The 23583-nt window shown below is 41.2% G+C and overlaps 3 protein-coding genes across 4 annotated transcripts in view; 2 read left to right on the top strand and 1 right to left on the bottom strand.

The window, feature by feature from the left end:
• The window catches only part of grk4 (G protein-coupled receptor kinase 4), a 46829-nt gene extending 38900 nt beyond the window's left edge, over window positions 1–7929 (bottom strand). For both annotated transcript variants that reach the window (XM_052084960.1, XM_052084959.1), the window contains exon 1: window positions 7567–7929. In XM_052084960.1, coding sequence (XP_051940920.1) covers window positions 7567–7618 — 52 coding nt within the window. In that variant the 5' untranslated portion in view covers window positions 7619–7929. The remainder of the gene's footprint in view (window positions 1–7566) is intronic.
• Window positions 7930–10666: 2737 nt separating this feature from the next.
• On the top strand, window positions 10667–21192 carry LOC127613753 (target of Myb1 membrane trafficking protein-like). The gene is made up of 15 exons (XM_052084982.1): window positions 10667–10902; window positions 14624–14708; window positions 15164–15242; window positions 15395–15544; window positions 15776–15910; window positions 16065–16208; window positions 16995–17111; window positions 17802–17935; window positions 18025–18067; window positions 18154–18286; window positions 18518–18581; window positions 18999–19074; window positions 19657–19716; window positions 19867–19906; window positions 20138–21192. Exons 1-15 carry the CDS (start codon window positions 10830–10832, stop codon window positions 20281–20283), a joined length of 1479 nt encoding a protein of 492 aa, XP_051940942.1. The 5' UTR covers window positions 10667–10829; the 3' UTR covers window positions 20284–21192.
• A 1061-nt stretch (window positions 21193–22253) lies between these two features.
• LOC127613508 (noggin-like) lies at window positions 22254–23325 on the top strand. The gene is given in 3 exon segments (XM_052084571.1): window positions 22254–22267; window positions 22421–22572; window positions 22575–23325. Coding segments are annotated over 3 exon segments (855 nt in total). The 3' UTR covers window positions 23264–23325.
• The last annotated feature ends 258 nt before the right edge of the window (window positions 23326–23583 follow it).

The raw sequence follows: 23583 nt of genomic DNA, 5'->3' as shown, positions 1-23583 counted from the left end.
AAAATTGCTCGGGAAACATTTAAGCGCCACCTATATTTTTTTTTACTGAATGACAAACAACATGCCATGACTGTCATTGAAAGAGTGTCCCCCACATAAATTATGCTGAAAATTGAGAAGTTTTCGGTCTTGTCACCAGGGTCTCAAGATGGTGATCATGGACCCTTTTTCAAATCTTTCCACGATGCAACCAGAGATATTTAACAGATTGTTAGCAATGCTGGCCTCATTTATTGCCTGCATGAAAAAGAAAATTGTGAAAGCTCATTTGATATAAGCTGACACCATTGGCAATTTTACATCGTCACACCGATTCAATGTGAAGCCAAACAAGTTGCAGCCTACTACATACTTATTAAACTAGTTTTAGAAATGCACACACGACACAACGCAAATAGTTCAGTGGCAGTCAGGCTGGCTTTGAGCTGCTTTCGCCTCCTTTCCACTACATGGCAGCAACTACCAGATATTACCCACTATTTCCAGTGCTGATCCACGATTATATGGATGATGTAAACCTCAGCTGCGTCACTGTAACATTTATGGATGCACAGCTAGGCATGACAGAAATAACCACAAATGAACATTAACTTACCCCGTTTGTTGTGCTTTAGCTCTAGACACTGCAGCGTGATTCTCAACAGCCTCCACTCTCTTGCAGCGGTTAGTAAACTTGTTACCCTCACTCTCCTCTCAAATTAAAAGCTATCGGTACTGTATGCAAAAAGGTAAACACAGGATAGCCTCATTCTCCTCCACTGTTGTTGGGTGCGAGCATGCGTCATTTGGACTGATGCGTTCATGTGGCTAGGTAGTACAGCCAGAACAAAAGCAACACAGATAGGCCATAATTTTCAATCCATCACATTTGCGCTGCAAAGCAAACATGCTCACCACATCCACCACCATGTTGTCCCACGTTTAGTCGGTTTGGCTGAAAAATGCAGATCTCTGCAGTCAGCCTATTTCTCCAAAGCTGCCTATATGCAACAAACTCAATGCATACTCAGGCTCATTTGTGCGTGTTCTGAGTGGAAAATGACTCCCATGTGAAGATACACTCACAAAGCAATGGCCTTTACGACCCTCAACTAGAGGAAACATCCCAGAGTGATGACAACGAATGTTAGTCTGGTTTTGACCACAACACTAATAAAAGCAACGCTGGCTAACGTCACAGGAAACCCCTTACAAGTTGTTCGAGGGGCCAACAGTGGTGGTGGGCAGGGAGATGTTCGCCACACATGCAGTAAAAGGTACTGTAAATTTTGGACGACAGATCACACTTTTTTCTCCTGCAACTTATACTGAAGAGCAAGTTGTATATTTTAAAATTAGACCTTGGAAAACAAAATCCCCATTCCCCTCAATGGTGCATTCCAGTTAAGGGTGCGAGCACATAGGGTGTCCCAACTCTCCAAAGTGCGCCCAGCCCCTGTGCGCCATTCTTCCACAAATCATTGCAGATTTGACCAAAATAATTGGAAAAGAGTGACGTTTGGTGGAATTACCGTGCCGAAAAAGTGTTTTTCAAGTCTATGTATTGAATGATAGTATATTTTATCATTTGCACATGTGCAATTTCAGTCAAAGATTTGAAGTCGCCTATGTCCAAGATCATGCGGACGACCACTAATAGCGCATCACAAATCCAAGTCTGGAGCCATTGGCTAAGAGACTGAGCCCGAATTTTCACTTTACTACTACCTTACTGCAGTTTCAAGATCATTTTAAGCAGTAAAATTGCCAAAACCTCAATTTGTATTGCCATGTTTGATGAGACAGATCCAACACAGTGGGGCAAGTCAATGATGTAACCTGAACTTTCCCAGTTCTGCAATTTTCTCACAGTTGTAACATGCACTCTCCAACACTTCGTGTACTTTTACCTGGTGTACACTTTATTGAGGACCGTAAGGTGCAGAAGAAGTGGAAGATGAATACAATATAATACAATATATCCATCCATGTTTATATCGCTGTTTGAAAAAAAAGATATTTTCGGTACATGTTAAATACCCATCCATTTCCTGATCCGCTTATCGTGACAAGGGTCACGGGGGGTGCTGGAACCTATCCCAGCAGTTTTCGGACAGTAGGCTGGGTACACCCTGAACTGGTTACCAGCCAAACACAGGGCACACAAAAACGACTAACCATTCGTGCTCACACTCACACCGAGGGACAATTTAGAGTGTTCAATCAGCCTGCCATGCATGTTTTTGGAATGTGGGAGGAAACCCGGAGAAAACCTACGCAGGCACGGGGAGAACATGCGAACGCCATACAGGGAGGCCAAAGCTGGAATTGAACCCGGTACCTCTGCACTGTGAGGTCGGTATGCTAACCAGTGGACCATCAGGCCCCACATGTTAAATCTCACAATAATACTGATATTCCAATATTCAGCACCCATATCGAGGTGCAATAACCAACCACGATTCTGTGTGTGTGTGTGTGTGTGTGTTGTGGTACTGCAAATGGAACAAATTGCATATTTGTAAAATTTCCAACAGCAATGAAAGACTACAGTTTTCAGTGTGCCTTTTAGGTCCTATTTTAGGACATATTTGGAACTGATCTTATGTGCTTGAAAAGACAAAAAGCTAAAGACCAAAATAATCCAAAATAATGCATCGCAACCACCTACCCTTTCGGTCTGTTTTGACTAAGAGGTCCAACTGGAAGGAGCAGTCATGGTGGGACGATGTCGTCATTACCACCAGTTTCTACAGCTGCTGTTTTTGTAATGCACAGCTGAGTGTAACAAATAAACACCGGCATTCAAAAGGAATTTTGCACAACTTTATTAACCATTAAAACAGCAAAGGTAAATTCCTGGGAATTGGTAAATGTGGAGCTTGAGACCATCCTGCACCCCTCTGCCCAAAATGCTGGAACCCTCCGCGTCATTGTTTTGCTTGCCAAAATCAGAAACAAAAAATAGTTGTGGAGTTGCAGTTTATGACTTTGAATTTTATGGTCATTATAACTTGGCAAAAACCCCAGAAAGTGTAGCTATCTGACAAATACATGTAAATAAAATGTGTTTATCATTTGACGTTTACTTTCAATAAGCGGAAAAAACATCGCGTAGGAGTATATCTTGTAGAGTAAACATGCCAATGTACCAAACAGCCACAGCTTGAAACAAACCCTTGTAAACAACTACTCTATTATATCTAGATAAGAAAGTCTTAAAATACCATATTAGTAGTAGTCGTAGTAGTATTTTGTGAAATCAAACAAAAAGACCCTCAAACAACTCTCACAAGTGCACGGGAGGGAGGATTTTCTTTGCTACAGCTCAAACATTTGAGACGTCACACCACCATCTGTTCTAATACAGGGGTGCTGTGCTCAGTCAGGTGCCGCAAACTACTGTAAACCGTCGCAGCTGCAGGATGCACTACAGTCACAGTGTCCAAAAGATTTCGATTGCTTTTAACGGAGTTAAGGTCCTACAGTCAAACCTCGGTTTTCGTACATAATCCATTCCAGAAGGGTGTTCGAAAGCCGAAACCACGCTCTTTTTAAAATAAAATGTTTACTAAACACATCTGCTCACAATGGAAAGCAACACGAGGAAGAGTCACTTTCTCGTGTAAGGAAGGGGAGAGGAGTCAAATGATGCATTCAAGTGCACTCAGTTTGTTCGAGAACTGAAATGTGTTTGTCATCTGAGGCATAAAAAAACTCGAAATCTTTGGTCGAAAACTGAATTGGACGAGAACAGAGACATTCGAAAACCGAGGTTTGACTGTATTTGAACTTAAAACAACAAAGAGATTATTCAATTCCAGTGACTTCTCTCCACAAACCGAGATAACAAAAATAAGAAGAAAACAATTATGAAATGGTAAAATTGTGAAGTTCAGATGTTGAATATATGGCTGATGCTCAGACCCTTTTGTGGTACAGTCAAACCTCCTTTTAGCGTACCCCGTTTATGTTTCCACCCCTATAACATTCTCATTTCAAAATCCCGATTTCACATACTAAATTTTCCATTTGTTGATTTTGCTTACAACAAACATCTTTTGGCCAGACCTGAAAACAACCCACAGAGGTCCGACTGCATCTCAAGCACAATGTCGAAAGTGTGGTGAAAAGTCCTTGGAGCTCATTAAATTCATACAGTAATCTAACATAATTTAAATCCAGATGATTGTAGTATCCAGCAACGAAGGTAAAAAGTAGAGGTCGAAAAAGTCAACGGCATGGCTCGGTCGTCTTCACTCTCCAACAGCCGCCTAAAGCAGGTCGTCTCCGAGGCGATACCGCGGCCGTCAGGCTGCTTTACGCCAAAGGAAGCCTTAATCCCGGCCGGTTCTCATTCAAGTGAATGGCACTTGTGAACATTTTTTAATCACAAGTTTCTATATTTATAACTAATATTGTTTTTAGAGGCGGCCCGGTAGTCCAGTGGTTAGCACGTCGGCTTCAGAGTGCAGAGGTACCGGGTTTGATTCCAGCTCCGGCCTCCCTGTGTGGAGTTTGCATGTTCTCCCCGGGCCTGCGTGGGTTTTCTCTGGGTGCTCCGGTTTCCTCCCACATTCCAAAAACATGCGTGGCAGGCTGATTGAACACTCTAAATTGTCCCTAGGTGTGAGTGTGAGTGCGAATGGTTGTTCGTCTCTGTGTGCCCTTCGATTGGCTGGCAACCGATTCAGGGTGTCCCCCGCCTACTGCCCGAAGACAGCTGGGATAGGCTCCAGCACCCCCCGCGACCCTAGTGAGGATCAAGCGGCTCGGAAGATGAATGAATGAATGAATGAATGAATGAATGAATGAATGAATGAATGAATGAATGAATTGTTTTTAGAGTCGAGGAGACTTTCAACTGGTTGAATTTGGGTGTATTTTAAGGAAGCTTTCAAGAGGAGCCCAAATATCTGCATTATTTTGCATTGTCAGACCAATAAAAATGTCATCCGTTATCCAATACCGGTCCGGTAATTATCGTGCATTACTAATTTGAAGAATATAGTACCATAGAAAAACTCTAAGACCGTTAATAAGGTTGTTGTAAACGAAAAGAAATTGAAAATTCGAAAATTGAAACCGAGGAAATTGAACCGCACGTTGCATTGTCGCCGAATCTGACTGACGGCGGCTGAAACGGTTTTCCTCCCGAATGGAATGCTACAGCTATCCAAACACAAAGTTAACAGGAATTAGTAAATTTTGCAAAGCCATATTCACTGGAATATGGAAGCACAAATGGCGTAAAGTCCTCACAGCTGGAGCAAACAAATCCTCTGCATTCCTGCAAACCGGTTACTTTGGAGAAAATGTTTTCAACTGCTGGACTGACTGCCTCAAGAATGCTTTCACATCTTTATTCTGACCATGTTGACAAGCTCACATTCCCCCAGCATCATCAGCAGTCATGAAAGTTTTGTCAAAATGGCATTTAATCCTGCATACAAACATGAAAAAGAATAATTGAAATATTTAATTTGAGTATTAAACATGAAAACATTTTTTTCTCTTCACACCTTACGGGTAGGGTTACTGACACTTACTAGATGGGCCAAGTAAACTTTCCACTGCTACCACTGGTTTGCAGTTGCAGAAAGCATTCTTGGTGGGTTCCACACGAGGGGTTTGACTCGTCATTTCTCTCTCCACAGCAAGGTCGGAGAGTTAGAGCACAGACTTCAAGACACATTAGCAGGACAAAATTTTGCAGGGGCATGGAATGGAACACAGCGACTGCAGTTGAGACTAATTCACACACTACACCTCTGGAAGGTGGGAACAATTCAGTTCACTTAATTTACAACAAAAGGATAAACTGCTTAAAAAAACAACAATCTTAAAATATCGATTCAATAATTAAAATGAAGAGTGACATGGGTTTACAATTTGATTCAGCTTGAAAAAAAATAACAGACTGATGACAGACGGGTGCCTCGGCCCCTGACGATTGACAAACCGGAAAAATGTTGTGAATTGCCCACCTCTGCAGGTCACCACTTCCTGATATCTTCCTTGCTGTCTGCTTTCAAAGTTCCCGCATTTGGAGGACATATCAAAGAAAGTTCCCCCATCTCCCGTTTGCTCGCAACGACTGTGTGATACCAATTGTGAGAATTTATCCACTTATTGCGCTCAGGGCTCAAATGAACAACTGAGCCAATGGCATCTCTCTCTGTGTGCAGAAATTGTAATCTTGCAAAATACTTTTTTTATAGCTGTACCTGTCATCTGATTACATTGTTTTTCTGTAAGCGTAATGAAATAGTTACTTTTTTGGTATTCTGAATACGAATTATCAGTTCATATTTTCAGTTCCTCCCCAAGCCTAGCTATATTTACTATACTGTAGTGCAGGGGTGCCCAAACTTTTTGGATCGAAGATCTACTTTTTGATCAACTAACCTCACGGGATCTACCCTTACCGGCGCGCGCACGCACACACAAATTTAAGATTTACCTGCTTTATTTTATTTTTAAAATATTTTTTTTTGTGAAAATGAGACTGATTAGTGTGCAGTGTATATTAACACAAAAAATATATTACTAACATGCACAAAGACACACAAATGGTTGTTTGTTTTTTTTCTTCTCGACACTCCTCGGATCTACTTGGGACCTGTCTTAGATCTAGCGGTAGATCAGGATCTACCTAATGGGCATCCCTGCTGTAGTTTATATCAAATTTAGTAGTAGGCATCCTTCTCACTGCCATCCCCAATTGGAGGCCAACTGAGGTCTGAGATGAAGACCAAAGTATAAATGTATACTGTACATAGCAACGGGCAGTGAGGAACCTCAATTGTACAATGAGAGTACTTGCTATCAAATACAAGTGAGCAGCTCATCCGCTACCTTCAAAGACACTCTGATTGGATGAGAAGCACATTAGTGCAACAATAATACACTCCCTCACCACCTTCTGCTGTGCTGCACACCCACTCAGCGCCCCCTCTCGCGCTCTGCCATCTTCTGCAAACAGATGCACCCTCGCCTGTGATTCCCCCACCTCCAGGTGAGACCCCGATCACCAACCCACTATGCAAGCTCGGGCTGTACAGCTGGGCCCTCCAAAGGACCCAGATCCTTTCAAACCTGCACTTCAGGCAGTCAATTTAAGTGGCACACCTCTGAGTCAAATAGTACCAATCAGCTAGTAGCAGGCAGGTATACAGAGAGAGGGCTTGCTTCGAGCCCCCTGATGGTGATGTCACCACTCGTGTAACAGATCATTAAATATGTGCACCATCGGATGTAAACACACATTTTTTAAAGCCGTTGGTGCTTGTGTGGAAAAAAATGCGCTCGGGCCGCTGCAATGCACCGATGCTGCAAACACTCCCTGCCTTGTTCACCCCCTGTCAACAGGGCCTAAATCTGCCCGCTTAATATTGGTCTTGTTAAGGGTGACAACAGCTGGTTTGATTTCAAGCAATAATTGTGAGGACACCACGCAACTAGCAAGTATGCATTTGAAAGCAAAACGCCAACAAGGAGCAAATGAAGGAGAACCTGGAGGGAACCGGGCTGGTCCTCCACTACAAGGCTCAGCGGGAAAAAAAAACATATGACTGTCGAGCTTACCTTCTCTCGCCTTGAGGAGAACCGTGTTGGCCACGATATTTTCAATCTCCATTGTCACAGTGTGGTTCCCGTGCAGTCGCGATACATTTCACTCAGCGGGGGGAAAAGACCTTCGTTGTTTTTTTTTCACTCGTTGAATTAAACGTGCGGATGGCTGCGAGGCAGCGGCACGCGCACGGGGAGGAGACCGAGGCGCTCGTACATAGTAGCTAGCTTAACGGCGCTTGTCCTTTCTCTCCATTACATGTTTGGGAAGATGTGGACGACTACAACGGGGTTGTTAGCATTCACAGCCTACCTCTCTTTCCGTCTCTCCGCCTGCCTTCCTTCCTGCTTCGATTGTCTCTCCTCCCTCTCCCTTTTCCTCCTCCCCCTCCTCTTCGCCCCTCCTCTCCCCGCCGAACAAACCAAAAAGATCCCACCCATTCAGTCTCGCTTGGACACATGTGACATCGGTAACCTTATCGTTGTCAATCATTTCTTCAAATATAAAAGAAATTGAAATCCGTTACAACCCCCAGAAACAACCACATAATTTATATGAGAAAAATAATACTATAGTATCAAACATTAATAGAAAAAAACATAGAGACTTAGAGAAATGAACTGATTTTAACAAGTATAATTAAACTGTGGTATGTGTATTGGCGTGTGGCTTTTTGGAGCGTGGCCAATAGTCAATGACATTAAGAGCACCGATACCAGGTCGGGCTGGCTATATACCACGCGGGGTTGGGACGAACACCGAAGGAGCAGAGTAACATCATGAGGGATGACGAAATCCAGATTTGTTTTCGACATCTTAAAATCGCACTTAATTTGGGGTGCTCTTTAGAACATGTTATTCCTCATTTTTCATCCTTTTTAGTGCATTAATGAATGTATGCATTCCACTAACCATGTTGTCTATACGAGATTAGTAGGGATCCCCAAAAAGAGAACTTAATTGAAATCCCCCTAAGTGTCATTTCAATGCAGACGTGTCAATGAACTATCAGAACGTAAAGGTTACGTATATTTTAATTGCTTACCGCAAAGTTGGGCAATACTGTATAATAATCTAACCTTGATTCAATGCTGCCATCTAGCGGTAATTATGCAGAAATCAAATGTGAGTTCGACGTCACACATTCGGGGACATTGGGCCTTTTCGAATTCTCGTTTTTCCTTTCCGAGCCTGTCCGGAAGTATTAGGAAGATAAGGTGGTTGAAATTTTACAAATGCTTGACGAAAGTGCCTCGATGCAACCTATAAACCCCAATTAGTCAAGATAACTCTTGACAAACCTTTGTAAAAGATGTTACCCACAATTCCTTACGGCAGCAACATTTAAAGCAACAGGACATCGAGGTATAGGTAGTTGACTGCGCGAAGTTTAACGCAAAAAAATAATTTAAAAAAAACACTAATTTAAAAAGAATAGCAGTAAAACTTAATTTTTGTCACAGGGACCAGATTCAGAACTGAGATATAGACTCACTCAGTAATTTCCTGTAACAATAAAAATAAAGATGCAAATCCTATTTTCTATCGCTCATATGTGCTAAAATGGAAGCGCCGCTTACCTTCTGGCTTTGATTTGAAGTGTTGCAGCCGCCTCTTCAATTCTGCATGTCACTCTGGAATTTCATCCACTCTCGCTGCCATGTCATTAGCTGAGATCCTAGCTGTGGTGATGGTTATTGCCCGAATTATCAGCTTCCTCTGTTTCGTAACAGTGGGGCAGCAGTGTAGAACGACTCACTCACAGCTGGGTTAGGTCGTGAAATTTCCTGTTTTAAAATATAAATTTGTCATAGTTATTATTTTTGCCTTGTAACAGGTAGTCCTATTCAACATTAAAATATGATTTAGGCCATAATCAACTAGACTTTGTGATTAAACAAAGAAATATTTAATTTTCGGTGGGTTTCTCAATTTTTTATTAGTTGTTAAAGAAGCCCCACATTAAAGTATTTGAAGCTAGTATCCACTTTCACTTAAATTAAACTGCTGTTGTTTATGTCACTTGTCTTTCAGGTTTCCACGTCACACAGTGTAATCTAAATACAGTATTGCAAACTTGCTATTGCAATGTCAAAACTTTACAGGACACTATTTGACAAGTGTACACGATCTCAGGGCCTACCGTTGGTGTAGCAAAGTACACAATGTCCCTTGCAACACCAGTTGAAATCTTGATTGAGGCCTTAAAGGGCAGAACAAAATGGGACGGAAACTACACTGGGGAATATGAACCAGGGAGCATGAAAAACAACAGCAACAGATTTGCAGAAGCACATTAGATATTTCCCGATTTGTGGGGAGTGCCACAAGTTTCTAACGTGAAAATATGTCTAATCTGACAAAAACACATGAAAGATGTACATATTTAAATGCTACCATGATATGGTTTAGAATTTAGTTCACAATGTTAGCATATCTTTAGGTAGATTTTTTTGCAAAAAAAAAGGCAATCTGTAACGTTATTTTTTTCTTGTCAGTATGAGCACTGTTCAAGTTAAAAAAAAAAAAAGAAAATACCAAATAGTTCTGTATTTTGTGTGCATAGATCCCCTCCATTGTACTAAGTTATACAAATTGGATATTGTATATAAATAACAGTAAAACGGCATTAGAGCTTTTGAATTTTTAGTACATATTTCTATGCACAGTAGTTTTCTTTTTTACCATTTACTTTATGAACCTACATGAGAGTTGAAATATGACATCATTACTTCTGCAACAAAATTATTTCTTGTCTCAAGTATTTGTATTACTTTACTTATACTGTACTTCATTATGGAGTGTAAGTGCTTTTCCCCCCTTTGCCTTGCAAACACTTCAAAACGAGCTTGAAAAGCAATAACAAAAAAGGGTGACTGCACAGAAATCGGCAACTTTTAGTGTGAGATCCAAAGGTGACACTAGATGGTACTAAAGAATCACACAGGCAGCCGGGGGCTAAATTGCACAAACCCAAATTCTGTATTAAAACAGCATTAGCGTATAACACAAGCGCTGGCTATTTCATAAAAGCGAAGATCGGTCTGTTCAATACATTGCCGTATTGATTCAATCATTTACTTCCACATTTAGAGCGGATTTAGCGTTCTTTACACACTTCCTCTGTGTGCGTACGTGTGTGTGTGTGAGTGTGTGTGTGGGTGTGTGTTCGTTCGTAGTTCACGTGACATTCAGCAAGCCTCTGACTCGAGCAAGTTGCAGAGAAGAACACAACAGAGAACTCAGACGTCTCACGAAACGCTGCCAACCAAACAAGATGTTTTCTCTCGGGGAGAAGGTGGAGTTTCTCCTAGCTAACCCGTTTTCGACACCTGTTGGCCAGAGAATCGGTGAGTCGCAGACAGATAGAGCAATCAATTCACACAATGTCGTGTTTGTATGTTTTGCGTTCGAATTCGGTTGTTCTGAAGGTGTCATCCAAATTTGTTGGCGATTGTCAAGTTAGCGGAACTAATCACGCGACTGAGGCAGGCGTTAGTACCTTTAATCTTCCAACTGATTGGCTGCTTAGTGTTAAATGGCGACTCAGTCTACCAATGAGTGGAGACGAACAACGCTAATGTGTTAATTCTGATGCTCGTTTCACTTTACTTATACTGCTACATACAGTACTGTGTAAAAAAAAAAGAAAGAAACGCCTCCGACATTTGGGGAGCTGTAGAATATTACAATGCAGATGTGTTATCATCTGTATTATTTGCTGTGACCAACAGGGGGAGTCACATGTACTAATCCAAATAAGAAAAGCCTAACCCCAGCACGTGCCGTTGGATTTAACTTTTAGTCATACATCTGTCTAACCTTTTACTTCACAGAAATGTAAACTTTGCAATATATTTGGGGCTTCGGGGATCTAATTTGCAGTGTGTGGACGACTTGTCACTTTGTATCCGTGTCACATGAATAAAACACATCATCAAAAATTGTTGAGTGGGACGTTCCCATCTCTGGCCAGGGATGCTGTGGGTGGGCGGGGCACATCAGCTCAAGGTAAACGTTGTATCAGGGGTCTAAGTGCCTTTATTGATTTGTACTTGCTATTTATGTTAAATTTGCACTTCAGATGTGATGTTGATTAAGTTACATGATTAAAATACTCCTGGTGGCTGTTGCATATCCTTTTGTACTTAAAAGTAAACAAAAGTGGAAGTTATGTAGATCTGCGGTTGCGTTTTATCCATCCATCCATCCATTATCCAAGCAGCGTATCCTTACAAAGGCCGGGCTCGTGCTGGAGCCTATCCCAGCTGTCTTCAGGTAGTACGTGGGGTACACCCTGAACTGGTTGCCAGCCAATCGCAGGGCACACATAGACAAAGAACCATTTGCGCTTACAATTACACTTAGGGACAATTCAGAACCTGCCGCATGTTTTGGGATGTGGGAGGAAACCAGAGAAAACCCACATAGGCACAGGGAGAACATGCAAACTCCAAACAGGAAGGCCGCAGCCCAGAATCAAACCACAGACCGATGGACCATGAGGCGGACATGCTCACCAGTCCACAACTGTACCACCTCCAGTTACATTTTACACTATGTAAAATATTGAACTGTATTAGATATAAAAGTCAGTATCACACGGGGTATTGAACTTCAGAGCATGTGATTGTTCCTTATTAAACAAAATTGGGAGTTTTCCATTTTTCCTTGCAGCAGCGTCTTTTAAGGACAGAATTTGGTCTTCCTCAAGAAATAGCATTGTAGGGAGTCACTAAGGGGACATGGAAGGAAAAAAAACGTTGCGAGATCTCGCTAAGTTTTTTTTTTCCTTCCATGTCCCCTTAGGGGCTCCGTAGCATTGTGATATCTATATGAATTGGTTAAACAGATCATCCATCCATCCATCCATCCATCCATTTTCCGAACCGCTTGATCCTCACTAGGGTCGCGGGGGGTGCTGGAGCCTATCCCAGCCGTCTTCGGGCAGTAGGCGGGGGACACCCTGAATCAGTTGCCAGCCAATCGCAGGGCACACAGAGACAAACAACCATCCACGCCCACAGTCACACCTAGGGACAATTTAGAGCGTCCAATCAGCCTGCCATGCAAGTTTTTTTGGAATGTGGGAGGAAACCGGAACACCCAGAGAAAACCCACGCAGGCCCGGGGAGAACATGCAAACTCCTCACAGGGAGGCCGGAGCTGGAATCGAACCCGGTACCTCTGCACTGTGAAGCCGACGTGCTAACCACTGGGCTACCGGGCCGCCTTAAACAGATCAAAGACCCGTTAATAATAATAATAATAATAATAATAATAATAATTATTATTATTATTATTATTTTTATCCCAAGCTTTGTAAAAATAATCCAAGGCCATTTTCTGTCCCAGAATGACTCTTCCCCAAAGTACAAAGCAGGGTTCTTCAATGCATGGTTGGATGATTTTGATGTCAAAGAACTTGAGATCCCCACTCTCACTCCATCAATTACCTATTAGCAGAACTAGCACAGAGATTAGACTGTTGGTCTTTACAAATCTTCTTCTGGATGAATTGGTAAATATTCCTGCAGACATACAGCATGTCACCACCTTTTAGAATTGCAAATGATGTCTTAAACCTACGCATCCGAATACTTATGCCCATATAGTGTACAAAGCTCATATCTTTGACATTGTTGTTTCTTTGCAAAGTTTCTTGAGTTTTGTATGTAATTGTTAAACCCAGATGTAAATTGAAATGATGTTCACAATGAAAAATGGGTGTTCGCATATACTATAAAGATGCTGTCCACTCACATACTGCAAGCAGTAGCTGATTTTGTCTTTCTCCATGAAACAAAAGACAGAAGACCTTCGTTTAAATAGTTGTGTCTTCTCTAATATTATGTAGCATCTGCCGAGGGCCAACAGGTGAAGCCAGGAAATTTAGTTTCATTTGCGCACTCAATTAGTGACAGAATATTGCAACGCCCTCTCGATCCTTCCCACCTCTTATATCATTCACTCATTTTTTTCACACATAAATGTTAGAGGCTTCACCTCCTTCTGGGTCAAACACAAGCAGCTGACAGTCACATGAAGTGCACAGAGCTGGAAAGTGGAACTTGGAAGGGGGGAGTATATGCAACAAACTAAATGGGATCAACTAACATAGAATGTAAAAGGACTGGAGGAGATTTAAAGCGATATATGTGAGGGCTAGAGAAAGTTGGATGTGATTACAAAATAGTTTGAGGTGCAAATGCAACATGCTCACAAAGAAATGGGCAGGATTATGTTGGAAAAAAAAAAGTTTATTTTACCAAATGGATTTCCAACCAAATGTGTTAAGAGATCTTGCTATCCTGTCTGTGACAGCCCATTTCAATCTATAACTAAATTTAACTTATATTATGGTCTGACCAGTAAATGACCATGACAACCTTGAGTGAATCCTGTTCTGTAAACTTATTTTCTTACGAACTGACAGGGGATGAATGTACTGGTATTGTATATAAATATCATGCAGCCTCGTGGTATGATATCAATTCAATAGAAACACTGGTTAGGCTTCATTGAAATTTTTTTTCCAGAAACCTTTTTGTTTCATTTATATAATAAATATTATGTACCCAGGGCGGCCCGGTAGTCCAGTGGTTAGCACGTCGGCTTCACAGTGCAGAGGTACCGGGTTCGATTCCAGCTCCGGCCTCCCTGTGTGGAGTTTGCATGTTCTCCCCGGGCCTGCGTGGGTTTTCTCCGGGTGCTCCGGTTTCCTCCCACATTCCAAAAATATGCATGGCAGGCTGATTGAACACTCTAAGTTGTCCCTAGGTGTGAGTGTGAGCGTGGATGGTTGTTCGTCTATGTGTGCCCTGCGATTGGCTGGCAACCGATTCAGGGTGTCCCCCGCCTACTGCCCGGAGACGGCTGGGATGGGCTCCAGCAACCCCCGCGACCCTAGTGAGGATCAAGCGGTACGGAAGATGAATGAATGAATGAATGAATGAATTATGTACCCATAGGCCTTTGCAATTTCACGACTATGCAGTTGTATTACCTCTATTTCTATCCCTCCAGTAGTTCACTAAATTCCTTCCCGATTTTTTGGGGGGGGGTCAACAGAGCAAGCGACCAGCGGCTCTCGGCAGTCAGAGGACTGGGGACTTAACATGGAGATATGTGACATCATCAATGAGACGGACGAGGGGTATGGAATAATGTCATTTGTTTTGCTCAGTTATATTGTGTATAAAGTGGTCTGTAGAAAAAAAATTGTAAACTTCTTACACAACTGTCTTTCTGCTACATTTTTTTTGACTGTGGTAGTATACCGGTAATTTTGGCTGTAGCAAACCAACCGCAATGACACGTTTGTTGCCAAGGTGGCACATGTTTCACAGAGAACCGAACGCTATTACATGTTGTTCAAAGTCCAGAGAAAAATCGTTTAAGCGATGATGTCATCATGTCACCCCTCCATTCATCCTTCAATGCAAATGTGTTAAGTCCTGACCCTACATAATGTCTTGTATCAGTTTGAGCCACATTTGTGCTTGCTAAGAAATGGAAAGACAACCAAATGTGAATAGTATGAATAAGTATACCCTCTCGTTCGCTCCAGTTTACCTGCCACCCCAATGAAAAAAATTTTAATTTTTCCAGACCAAGAGATGCAGTCAAAGCCATTAAGAAGAGGATCGTGGGTAACAAGAATTTTCGAGAAATCATGTTGGCCCTGACTGTGAGTATTCATCTGCTCAGGTGTTTTTTATAGATATGTTGTCTATTTTTATTTGTCTTGTGCTGAGTGTATCGTGCAGTAAATAAATGTGTTTTTTGAAGGAGACTACCCTTGCCCTTCAGGATAACATTCGATTGCTCACTGTCACACAGGTTCTTGAGACATGCGTAAAGAATTGCGGCCATCGCTTCCACGTGTTTGTGGCGTCACAGGAGTTTGTTGAAGGAGTTTTAGTGCGAGCCATTTTGCCCAAATATAATCCGCCCACTGTTCTCCATGACAGGGTGCTCAGTCTCATCCAAGTATGTAAACTGTTTTTCTTTTTGTTCGAAGCTTTTATTTATTTATTTTTGGCTGGTGAAATGAATTTTACATTTAATGTTCTTGTGAGGTCACAGATAAAGTAACAATCTGATTTCTCTTGGGGAAAAAAGCTGCAGGACTGGTGTTTCTTTTAATTCTAGTTATTTCTGAGTACAAGTTTTGTTATGTCTTTGTGGAGTTATACTGAGGGCTCTCTGTGCTTTTCTCAGTCATGGGCTGATGCTTTCCGTACTTCCCCCTCCCTTGGGGGCGTGGTCTATGTTTATGATGACCTGAGAAGACGAGGTTTGGAGTTTCCCATGACAGACCTAGATGCTCTATCGCCCATTCACACTCCCAGCAGGGTGAGTCTGTCTGCAGGGTCAAAATCAACAGTTTGCATCTAAATTGCACCATGTCTGTACAATATATTTGTCGACTTCTGAGTACGTAATGTTGTGACCATTCGTGCGTACTGTATGCATTGTGTTTGTCTAAGTGTACATTCTTTGCCTATAGACTGTGCCAGAAAACGAAACCAAACAGTCCACGGATGCACCTCCTCATCAATCTCAACCACAAACTCCCTCCAGTTGTCCTACTCCAAATTCTTCACCTGCATCTCAGCCCATTGAGGGACCACCTGCCCTCTCGGCAGAGCAGGTACCGCCTAAAACATAAAAATAAAATCATACCCTATGCAGTAGAGAGGAAAATCAGGACTCCACGTTGAGTTGGAAGAGACAGCATGATGTACTTTCTTCCTCATTTATTTTTACAAATGCATTTTATTATATTATTTAATATCATTGTATTTGATCCTATATCCCTCAAATTAACACCCAGCCATATTCATTCGTCCATTTTCTTTACTGCTTGTCCTAACTAGGGTTTTGGGTGAGGTGGAACCGATCCCAGCGGACTAGGCGAGTGGCAGGGTACACCCTGGCCTGGTCGCCAGCCATTTACAGAGCATACAGTATAATACAGATAAATAACCATTCACGCTAACATATTGACAGTTTAGTCTTCAGGGGACCTAGCATGCTTGTTTTCGGAATATGGGAGGAGCCACAGTACTCGAAGAACACCCACAAAAGCAGAGTGAGAACATGCAGTCTCCACATAGGATGTCCTGACCTAAGAGTAGAATCTAGAACCTTAGAAATGTGAGGCAGGCCTACTAACCACTATGTTTTCCTTTATCAGTCATAGTAAAGGTAATTACAGCCAAGTAGTGGCACTACCTGCTCTTATTAATGAGGTGTCTATTCAGATGAGGTGTTTATTTATTCAAGTGGAAAACTCACTTGGCAAGAGACACATGAAGTGCCGGTAATTCATATGTTCAATTCATTGTTACTTGAGGGAAACCGATAAGCACTGTAAAGTTGCCTTGTAGTGTGTACCATTTTCGATTTGTTTTCTTCCCTTCTTTTTCCTCTTCAGAAAAACAAGCTGCAGCAAGAACTTGCACTTGTAAAGGGAAACCTCATTGTCATGAATGAAATGCTGAATGAAGTTAAACCCGGACAGAGCAAACAGGATGATACAGAACTTCTGCAGGTGTGTTCATTTTCTACATGTTTGTGTATCCAAAGGTGAATTAATGCTGTAGTTTTTTTTAATGTTGGTGTTTAATGTTTTTTTTGTTTTGTTTTTCTTGTCCACTTACTGAATTGTCAAGACATCACTGAATGCTCGCTCATTACGTCTGAAACACATCGTGATAGTTCAGAATATATATATATATATGTTTTTTTTCATGATCAAAGTGTTTGCCACTACCATGGATTTTCGTTTTCCCTTCATGCCTATTCGATAGGCAGGGACGCAGCAACACTGTTGTGTCCCACATAACCAATAGGGGAAGAGAGCCCCACTGGTGTGAAAGTCTGTCTTTGTGCCCAAATCAAGCATATTACTGTGATATACATATGAAGTGTCATTGTGTTGTGAAATTTACAATAATTGTCGCAGCTACAAATTTGCTTTTCATCAACGCACAAGCCGCTATCTCAATTCGGGATATGTCAACCAGCTTGTGACGTCACTGGCTCAATGCAGGACCGTTATATTGTCGTATTTGTATTGTTAAATAAAACCCTTGTTTAAGTGCCTGGGATTAACCTGTAAAAATATGTTCCTCAAATTAAGTAATTGATGAGCAAAATTGCTCCTGAAATGACCAAAGAAATATTGAGCCCGATGGAATGACAGTCTATGAATTTCTTTGCTTTCCTCTGTTCAACGCAGCAACTCTACTCGGTGTGTAAGAACATGCAAACTCGAGTGGTGGAGCTCATCCCCCAGTTGCTGGACGAAGGACTCATTGAGGAGCTTCTTGTGGTTAATGATGACCTCAACAATGCTTTCATCCGTTACGAGAGGTATGAGGCAGCCTCTCTCACCTATTCTACATGATTAAAGGAGAAATACAAATACTCATCGTGTATCTTAAACTGACTCTCCATTTTAGGTTTGACAGACTTAACAAGGCACAAATGACAAATACTGAAGAAGTAAGATCTTTGCTTCTTGTCTCTGTTGCACCCTTCTACATATTTCATCTTGAAGCACATACTTCTTTGTATAATCTTCCCACCAGAGTCCTGTCAGCCACCTGAACCTCATCGACCTCAGTCCACAGCCCTCAATACTCAACCAGCCTGCTGTCATCACTACAAACGATCAACCTGAAGTCAACACATGGACCAATCAGAGGCAGTCGGACAACCACAGTGAGTACAGTTATTCTTGTCTCCTTTTCACGACACAAAATCATGATATGAAGCATGCTTGAGTGTGGTGTATCTTTTTTTAATCATATAATGCAAGACGTATAACATGCAACATCGTGTTTTACAGTATTTGCAACTGCTAATAATAATAATAACCCAATGGGTCAATTTTGTATGTTTAGTTATGTTTGTTGTATAATTGTTTTCAAAGAATATTCTGTCTTTTAGAAGATGAGGAAGAGTTTGATATGTTTGCTCAAACCCGAGGAAGCTGCTTAGCAGAGCTGAGAAAGAGGTAAATGGTAATAATGCACACATCATACAGAATGTGGGCCTAAAAACATTTAATTGTGCACTACTCCGTATCTTCAAAAAAATGAACAATTGCATTGATGGAATACAATGAAACCTCTAAGGTCAAATATATTTTGGTCTGGGATGCTGATCTCAAATTATTAGCATTGAAAACAATGAAAATATTCAATTTTGAGTCCAAACCGCTGTCATGATAAAACATTATCAATACAAACAGTGGGTTAAGTTTTTTTGTTTTTTTTTAATTAACATTACCCAACACTGACAACAGTGTTGGTTTCCAAACTGCGTGCTCTTTTAGGTTGCTCAAATTTTGTGGTTCACATTTATATCTGATACGGGTATAATCATGTGGATGTTTTATGGATTACAAAGGGAATCTTGGATGTGTTTTCAGTGTTAGGTATGAAGACCCTGGCGCTGTAGAGGGTCTTGCTGGGGCGCTCGACTCAAAGCTGCAAGTCACAGGAAATGTATGTACAAAACATAAATGATAAAGCTGGTCAAGAGCAGAGATGCATGGGTTATGTAAACATATATTATCATACTGATTTAATTTAAAAAATGTAAAGACATTTTTCTAGCACATCATGTTTTTGAGATGTTTGATTTATAAAAGCTTGCTCAATATGGATTTAGGATGCATTTAATTTATAGCTATGACACACAAAATATTGACTCAAAGTTTACTTGCATCTCTGATTAAAAATAATACCGGTAGTAAAAAAATTTTGAGCAATGCGATTTTATTTATTTATTTGGTGGGAGAACTAAAACAGATGTTTTTATCATAAAACAATTCTCTGACAATATTGGTGGAGCTGCCTTGGACACCACCCATGTCGTGCGTTTGCAGTCCATTTGTCTATTAAAAAAAAAAAAGTAAAATAACATCTACTTTACAATTTCTTGTCACCATTACGGTACTTTCTGTCAGTCAGTTTTCAAATGTCTTTTACAATGGTGGTCGAAATATACATTACGCTTGAATTCAAAAACATTTTGTAGAAAGTAAAATGTTAGCCTCAGTCTTTTTGTATTGCTTTTCCTGCTAGATGGAGCAAGTAAAAAACACTCTAAAGAACAATGTGGATCAATGGCTTTCTTGTGACATGGTGAGATCATCTTTTTCTTTATAATAATAATAATACATTTTATTTATAAGCGCCTTTCAAAACACCCAAGGACACATTACAATAAGGCCAATACCTTAACAGATATGGATATCGTTAATGTTATGTGGGTTCCTTTGTCTGAAAATGTAGGAAGACCAGTCTGCGGTCAGTGAGGGAGTATCCAGTGAAGGTGGGTCACTTGTTTTTTTTTTTTTTTGTACAAATGGAGATGTGGCAAAACTAGCCAGAGTTTGTCAGGTGCTTTTTCTCTAGCTCATTTGTGGCAGGGTTTTTACATTCTGGACCTGGATTTGCCACCTCTGTTCAGTATATATTTGCTGTTGTTAGTATGATATCACTTCTCTTGAATGTTTATGTGTGTGTCACAATGCAAAGGTTACTCTCTGATTGTTGTTTCCAGAGTTTGATAAGTTTTTGGACGATCGCGCAAAGGAATCTGACCAGCCGAGCCATACGACCTGTGGCACACTGCCTTCCCCCGCCAGACTGCTGCCACAGGCGACAAAGCAACAGGACAGTTCACATGACCAGCTTTTTTCCCTCTAGGTTTGGGAGACATGATAAAAGACCAAATCAATGTTTTTGTTTGTTTGTTTGTTTTTTAATAAACAAGCCGATGTTATCACTGAAATATGAGTACAACTATACCATAGCCTTGAAAGCCATTTTTTAACCAAATGGTCCATTTCAGTAAAGCTCTTCATGGTGCAGTTTAGAACAATAAATACCTTATTACATTATTATACCCATATACACTAGCATCACTGGTATAGAAACAAACAGCAACGTAAAAAATAAACACTAAGCGCAACATTGGGAATGAATTAAAAAAAACAATCTAAGCACGAAGAATAAGAGCAGATGTGGAGGATATTTCCTGTTTTTAGTGGCAATTGATAAATATTCCACTTGAGTTGAGTTAAGTTAGACCAGGGTGACAATGGCTGGGGGACATCATACAATACGTAACATAAAAGAATACCGGGAGACAGAGGACAAAGGACAATACTGTTGACTGTTGAATCAGGAGACGGCAGTGTGTCTGGGACTTCCATGTGGATACATGACCATTCTAGGTTATGCTTCGAATAAATGGTGTCAACACTTAGCCTAGATTTGGTATTTTGTTACCCCGCTCATTAATTGACTGTAGAAATGCAAAAAAGAAAAAAAAACATTTTCAACGTGATACGAAAATGAGCCAAGCAGAACTGCTTGGGAAATTTCCTGTAGACCAAAACCTGCACAACACTGCTGCCCAAGGCATAGTAAATGCAGATGAACTTATGTTTTTTGCATAGAAAAAATGTACATTACTGTGTTTATGAAATGCATTATAATGTTGATTTAAACATTCATATGTACATTTGATATATAAAAAAAAAAGTTATGTAAGACGATTGATTCCCAAACGGCTTTTATGTTGGGAAAATAAATGAATTGTATCAAGTACAACTTTATTGTCAAATATGCTGTATGTGCAACATACAACACAGATGACATTTCTTCCCTCTCAAGACACCATACAACAAGAGGAGCCGTGCTGCCATCAAAAGAAAAGTTAACATAAAATGACAAAATAGTACAAGACAACACATTAGACAGAGACAATCGTGCAATCTTAACCACTTTCCTGCGTACATTTTGTTGTCTGAAGCAGTTATAGATGAAAGAGGAGCGAATCAAAGTGTCATTTTTACCAGTGGATCAAAGACGTCATGCTAAAATTTGCACACGTCTGCTACCCGCTAAGCTGGAAAGCTACAAGAAGCTGTAGCATCCATTAACAAAAAAAGAGATTGGCTCTCTTTTCCTGTCCCATACAAATCCGCTTCAATTCCAAGCCGCGGCTCCCAGTTCCACAAATGCATCTGTGCTCTGCGCTGATGCTCCTTTCTTCTTATCGTCGGCTCCTCAAGCCATGCATCCATCCAGCCGCAGACTGTCCATCAGCACCAACCTTTTCGCTGAACAAGGCGGGGCTGTGAAAATGCTGCCTATTTCAGGCGCAAGACACAAGCGCCCCGGAGCTGTCGAGCAACAACAGTCAAATGGCGCTGACATTCCTCCCAATCAAAATCAGTGCTGGTACACACGTGCCGCCGAGAAGGCGCAACCACCAAGCACAGATTCTTCTTCTATGTACGTATGTATCCTTTCGGAAAATATAGGCATACCTTATTGCAATTTGAATGTGGTTTTAGTTTCCTAACTATGAAATGAGGATATATTTTTGTCTGACATAAAAAGGTCAAGTCCAAATCCTCCTCTTAAGGCAAGGCATGTTCTTCATCAATTGAAGTTGTTCTTCTTGATTAAAGCCAATTCTTATTCTCACTGGCTTGAATAGAAATATAGTAAAACAAAATGCACTTTCTCAGGTGCATCTGTATTTCTGCTGATGACAAGTTAGTCTAAACATCAGATTCTTGCGCAAGGGTGTATTGACTATGCTCAATGATAAGCCAACTGTTTCTGTTTCAATAACATTCACGTTATTGTTGAGGAACTCAAGGATGTCTGGGGTCTGGTACATGGCGTCCCTGGAACCCTCAATAATAGCAGGACATAGGGTTAAATACAACTCAAAAAATGAAAAGGAGGAGAACAGGAACCATTTCATTCTCCTGTTGAAGACCACTCAGACATCAGCAATGCTCAACTGGGATGTTTTTCTCTGAAGTTGCAAGTATGCATGTGCACTCCTCCATGTGTCTGCAGCTTCCATCTCCAACATATCCACCAAGGATCTGCTTCCCAGTGATGTTCAAGACCAGCAACATGGGGATTCACCGTTTCTTCACTTAAGAGCCAGTCTGCCTTCTTATTCACAGCCACATACACCTTTGTAACCACTGCAGAGGACTTCCCCTACATGCCCAAACCCAGGCATTACCGCTCCTTGCGCCTACTTTGTATCCTCGGATCTTCTTTTGACCCATTCTGGATGTCTATCGATCAGCCATCCGAAGGCTCTGGGGTCTGCACAGGCAAAGGTAACTGTGATGATGTGGCAAGACGTGACTCCCTCCCTGTGAAAGTAAATGTTGCCGCTTCCAGAGAGGACTTCATCCTCAGTGCTTCTGCAGTGCTGAGTAAGGCTAGAGAAAACCAGAGGCAGGGGTTGGCGAGGGAAGCTACAGATGTGGACCTCAGTTCTCTGCCTCCAGATGTTGCCAGTTCAGTAAGAAGCTGGCTGGTGCGCTCAGCCACATGCAAATTGCGTTCCCAGTGGGTGGATCTGGGACCGGCGTTCTGGCCACGCTGGCTACGGCAGACTGACTGTGACAAGTCAGATGGAGTGCAAAGTTGCTCCTTTCCCAGTGGCATGGTGTGCGTGAGAGCTCAGACAACACACATTAGGATTTTGGCTTGGCATTGTTTGAAAGTGAGAGATGATGAGTCCGAGCAGCTCAAGAGTGAAATATCTGACATTAGCATGTTGCTGGGAATTAGTGAAGAAATTAGGAAATGTCTATGGAGGCCGCTGCCTTATCCTGTGGTCACAGCTTGTACATGTAAATGATTGCTTTACTCTGTAGTGCTTAAGTTGCTCTTAGAAATTCAATGTCTCGGCATCAATTGATTTTTTAAAAAAATCATGTTTATTTCATCAAAATTCATTTTGTGGAAAATTCTTACATCAAGCAATTGCTATTTATTATTTGCTTACAATGCAACATTGTCCAATAACAGTGAAGCACAGCCCAGAATCGCATTATGTTGTTTATTTGTTTATTCGTTTTGGATCGTTTATGGATTTTAGGAATCAAATTAATATTATACCTGTACGTAATGGTTCACTAACAATACCCCAAAGTGTGTATTATTATTTTTTAATTTGGC

This window comes from Hippocampus zosterae, chromosome 13 (genome assembly GCF_025434085.1).
Source record: "Hippocampus zosterae strain Florida chromosome 13, ASM2543408v3, whole genome shotgun sequence".
Lineage (NCBI taxonomy): Eukaryota > Metazoa > Chordata > Actinopteri > Syngnathiformes > Syngnathidae > Hippocampus > Hippocampus zosterae.
This window is presented reverse-complemented; position numbering and strand designations above follow the sequence as displayed.

Excerpts from the sequence above, each read along its gene's own strand:
- LOC127613753 (XM_052084982.1), top strand. The coding sequence starts at position 10,830 with ATGTTTTCTCTCGGGGAGAAGGTGGAGTTTCTCCTAGCTAACCCGTTT. Across the intron at positions 15,911-16,064 it reads CCATTCACACTCCCAGCAGG|ACTGTGCCAGAAAACGAAAC; the intron begins GTGAGTCTGTCT and ends CTTTGCCTATAG. Across the intron at positions 19,717-19,866 it reads AATGGCTTTCTTGTGACATG|GAAGACCAGTCTGCGGTCAG; the intron begins GTGAGATCATCT and ends CTGAAAATGTAG.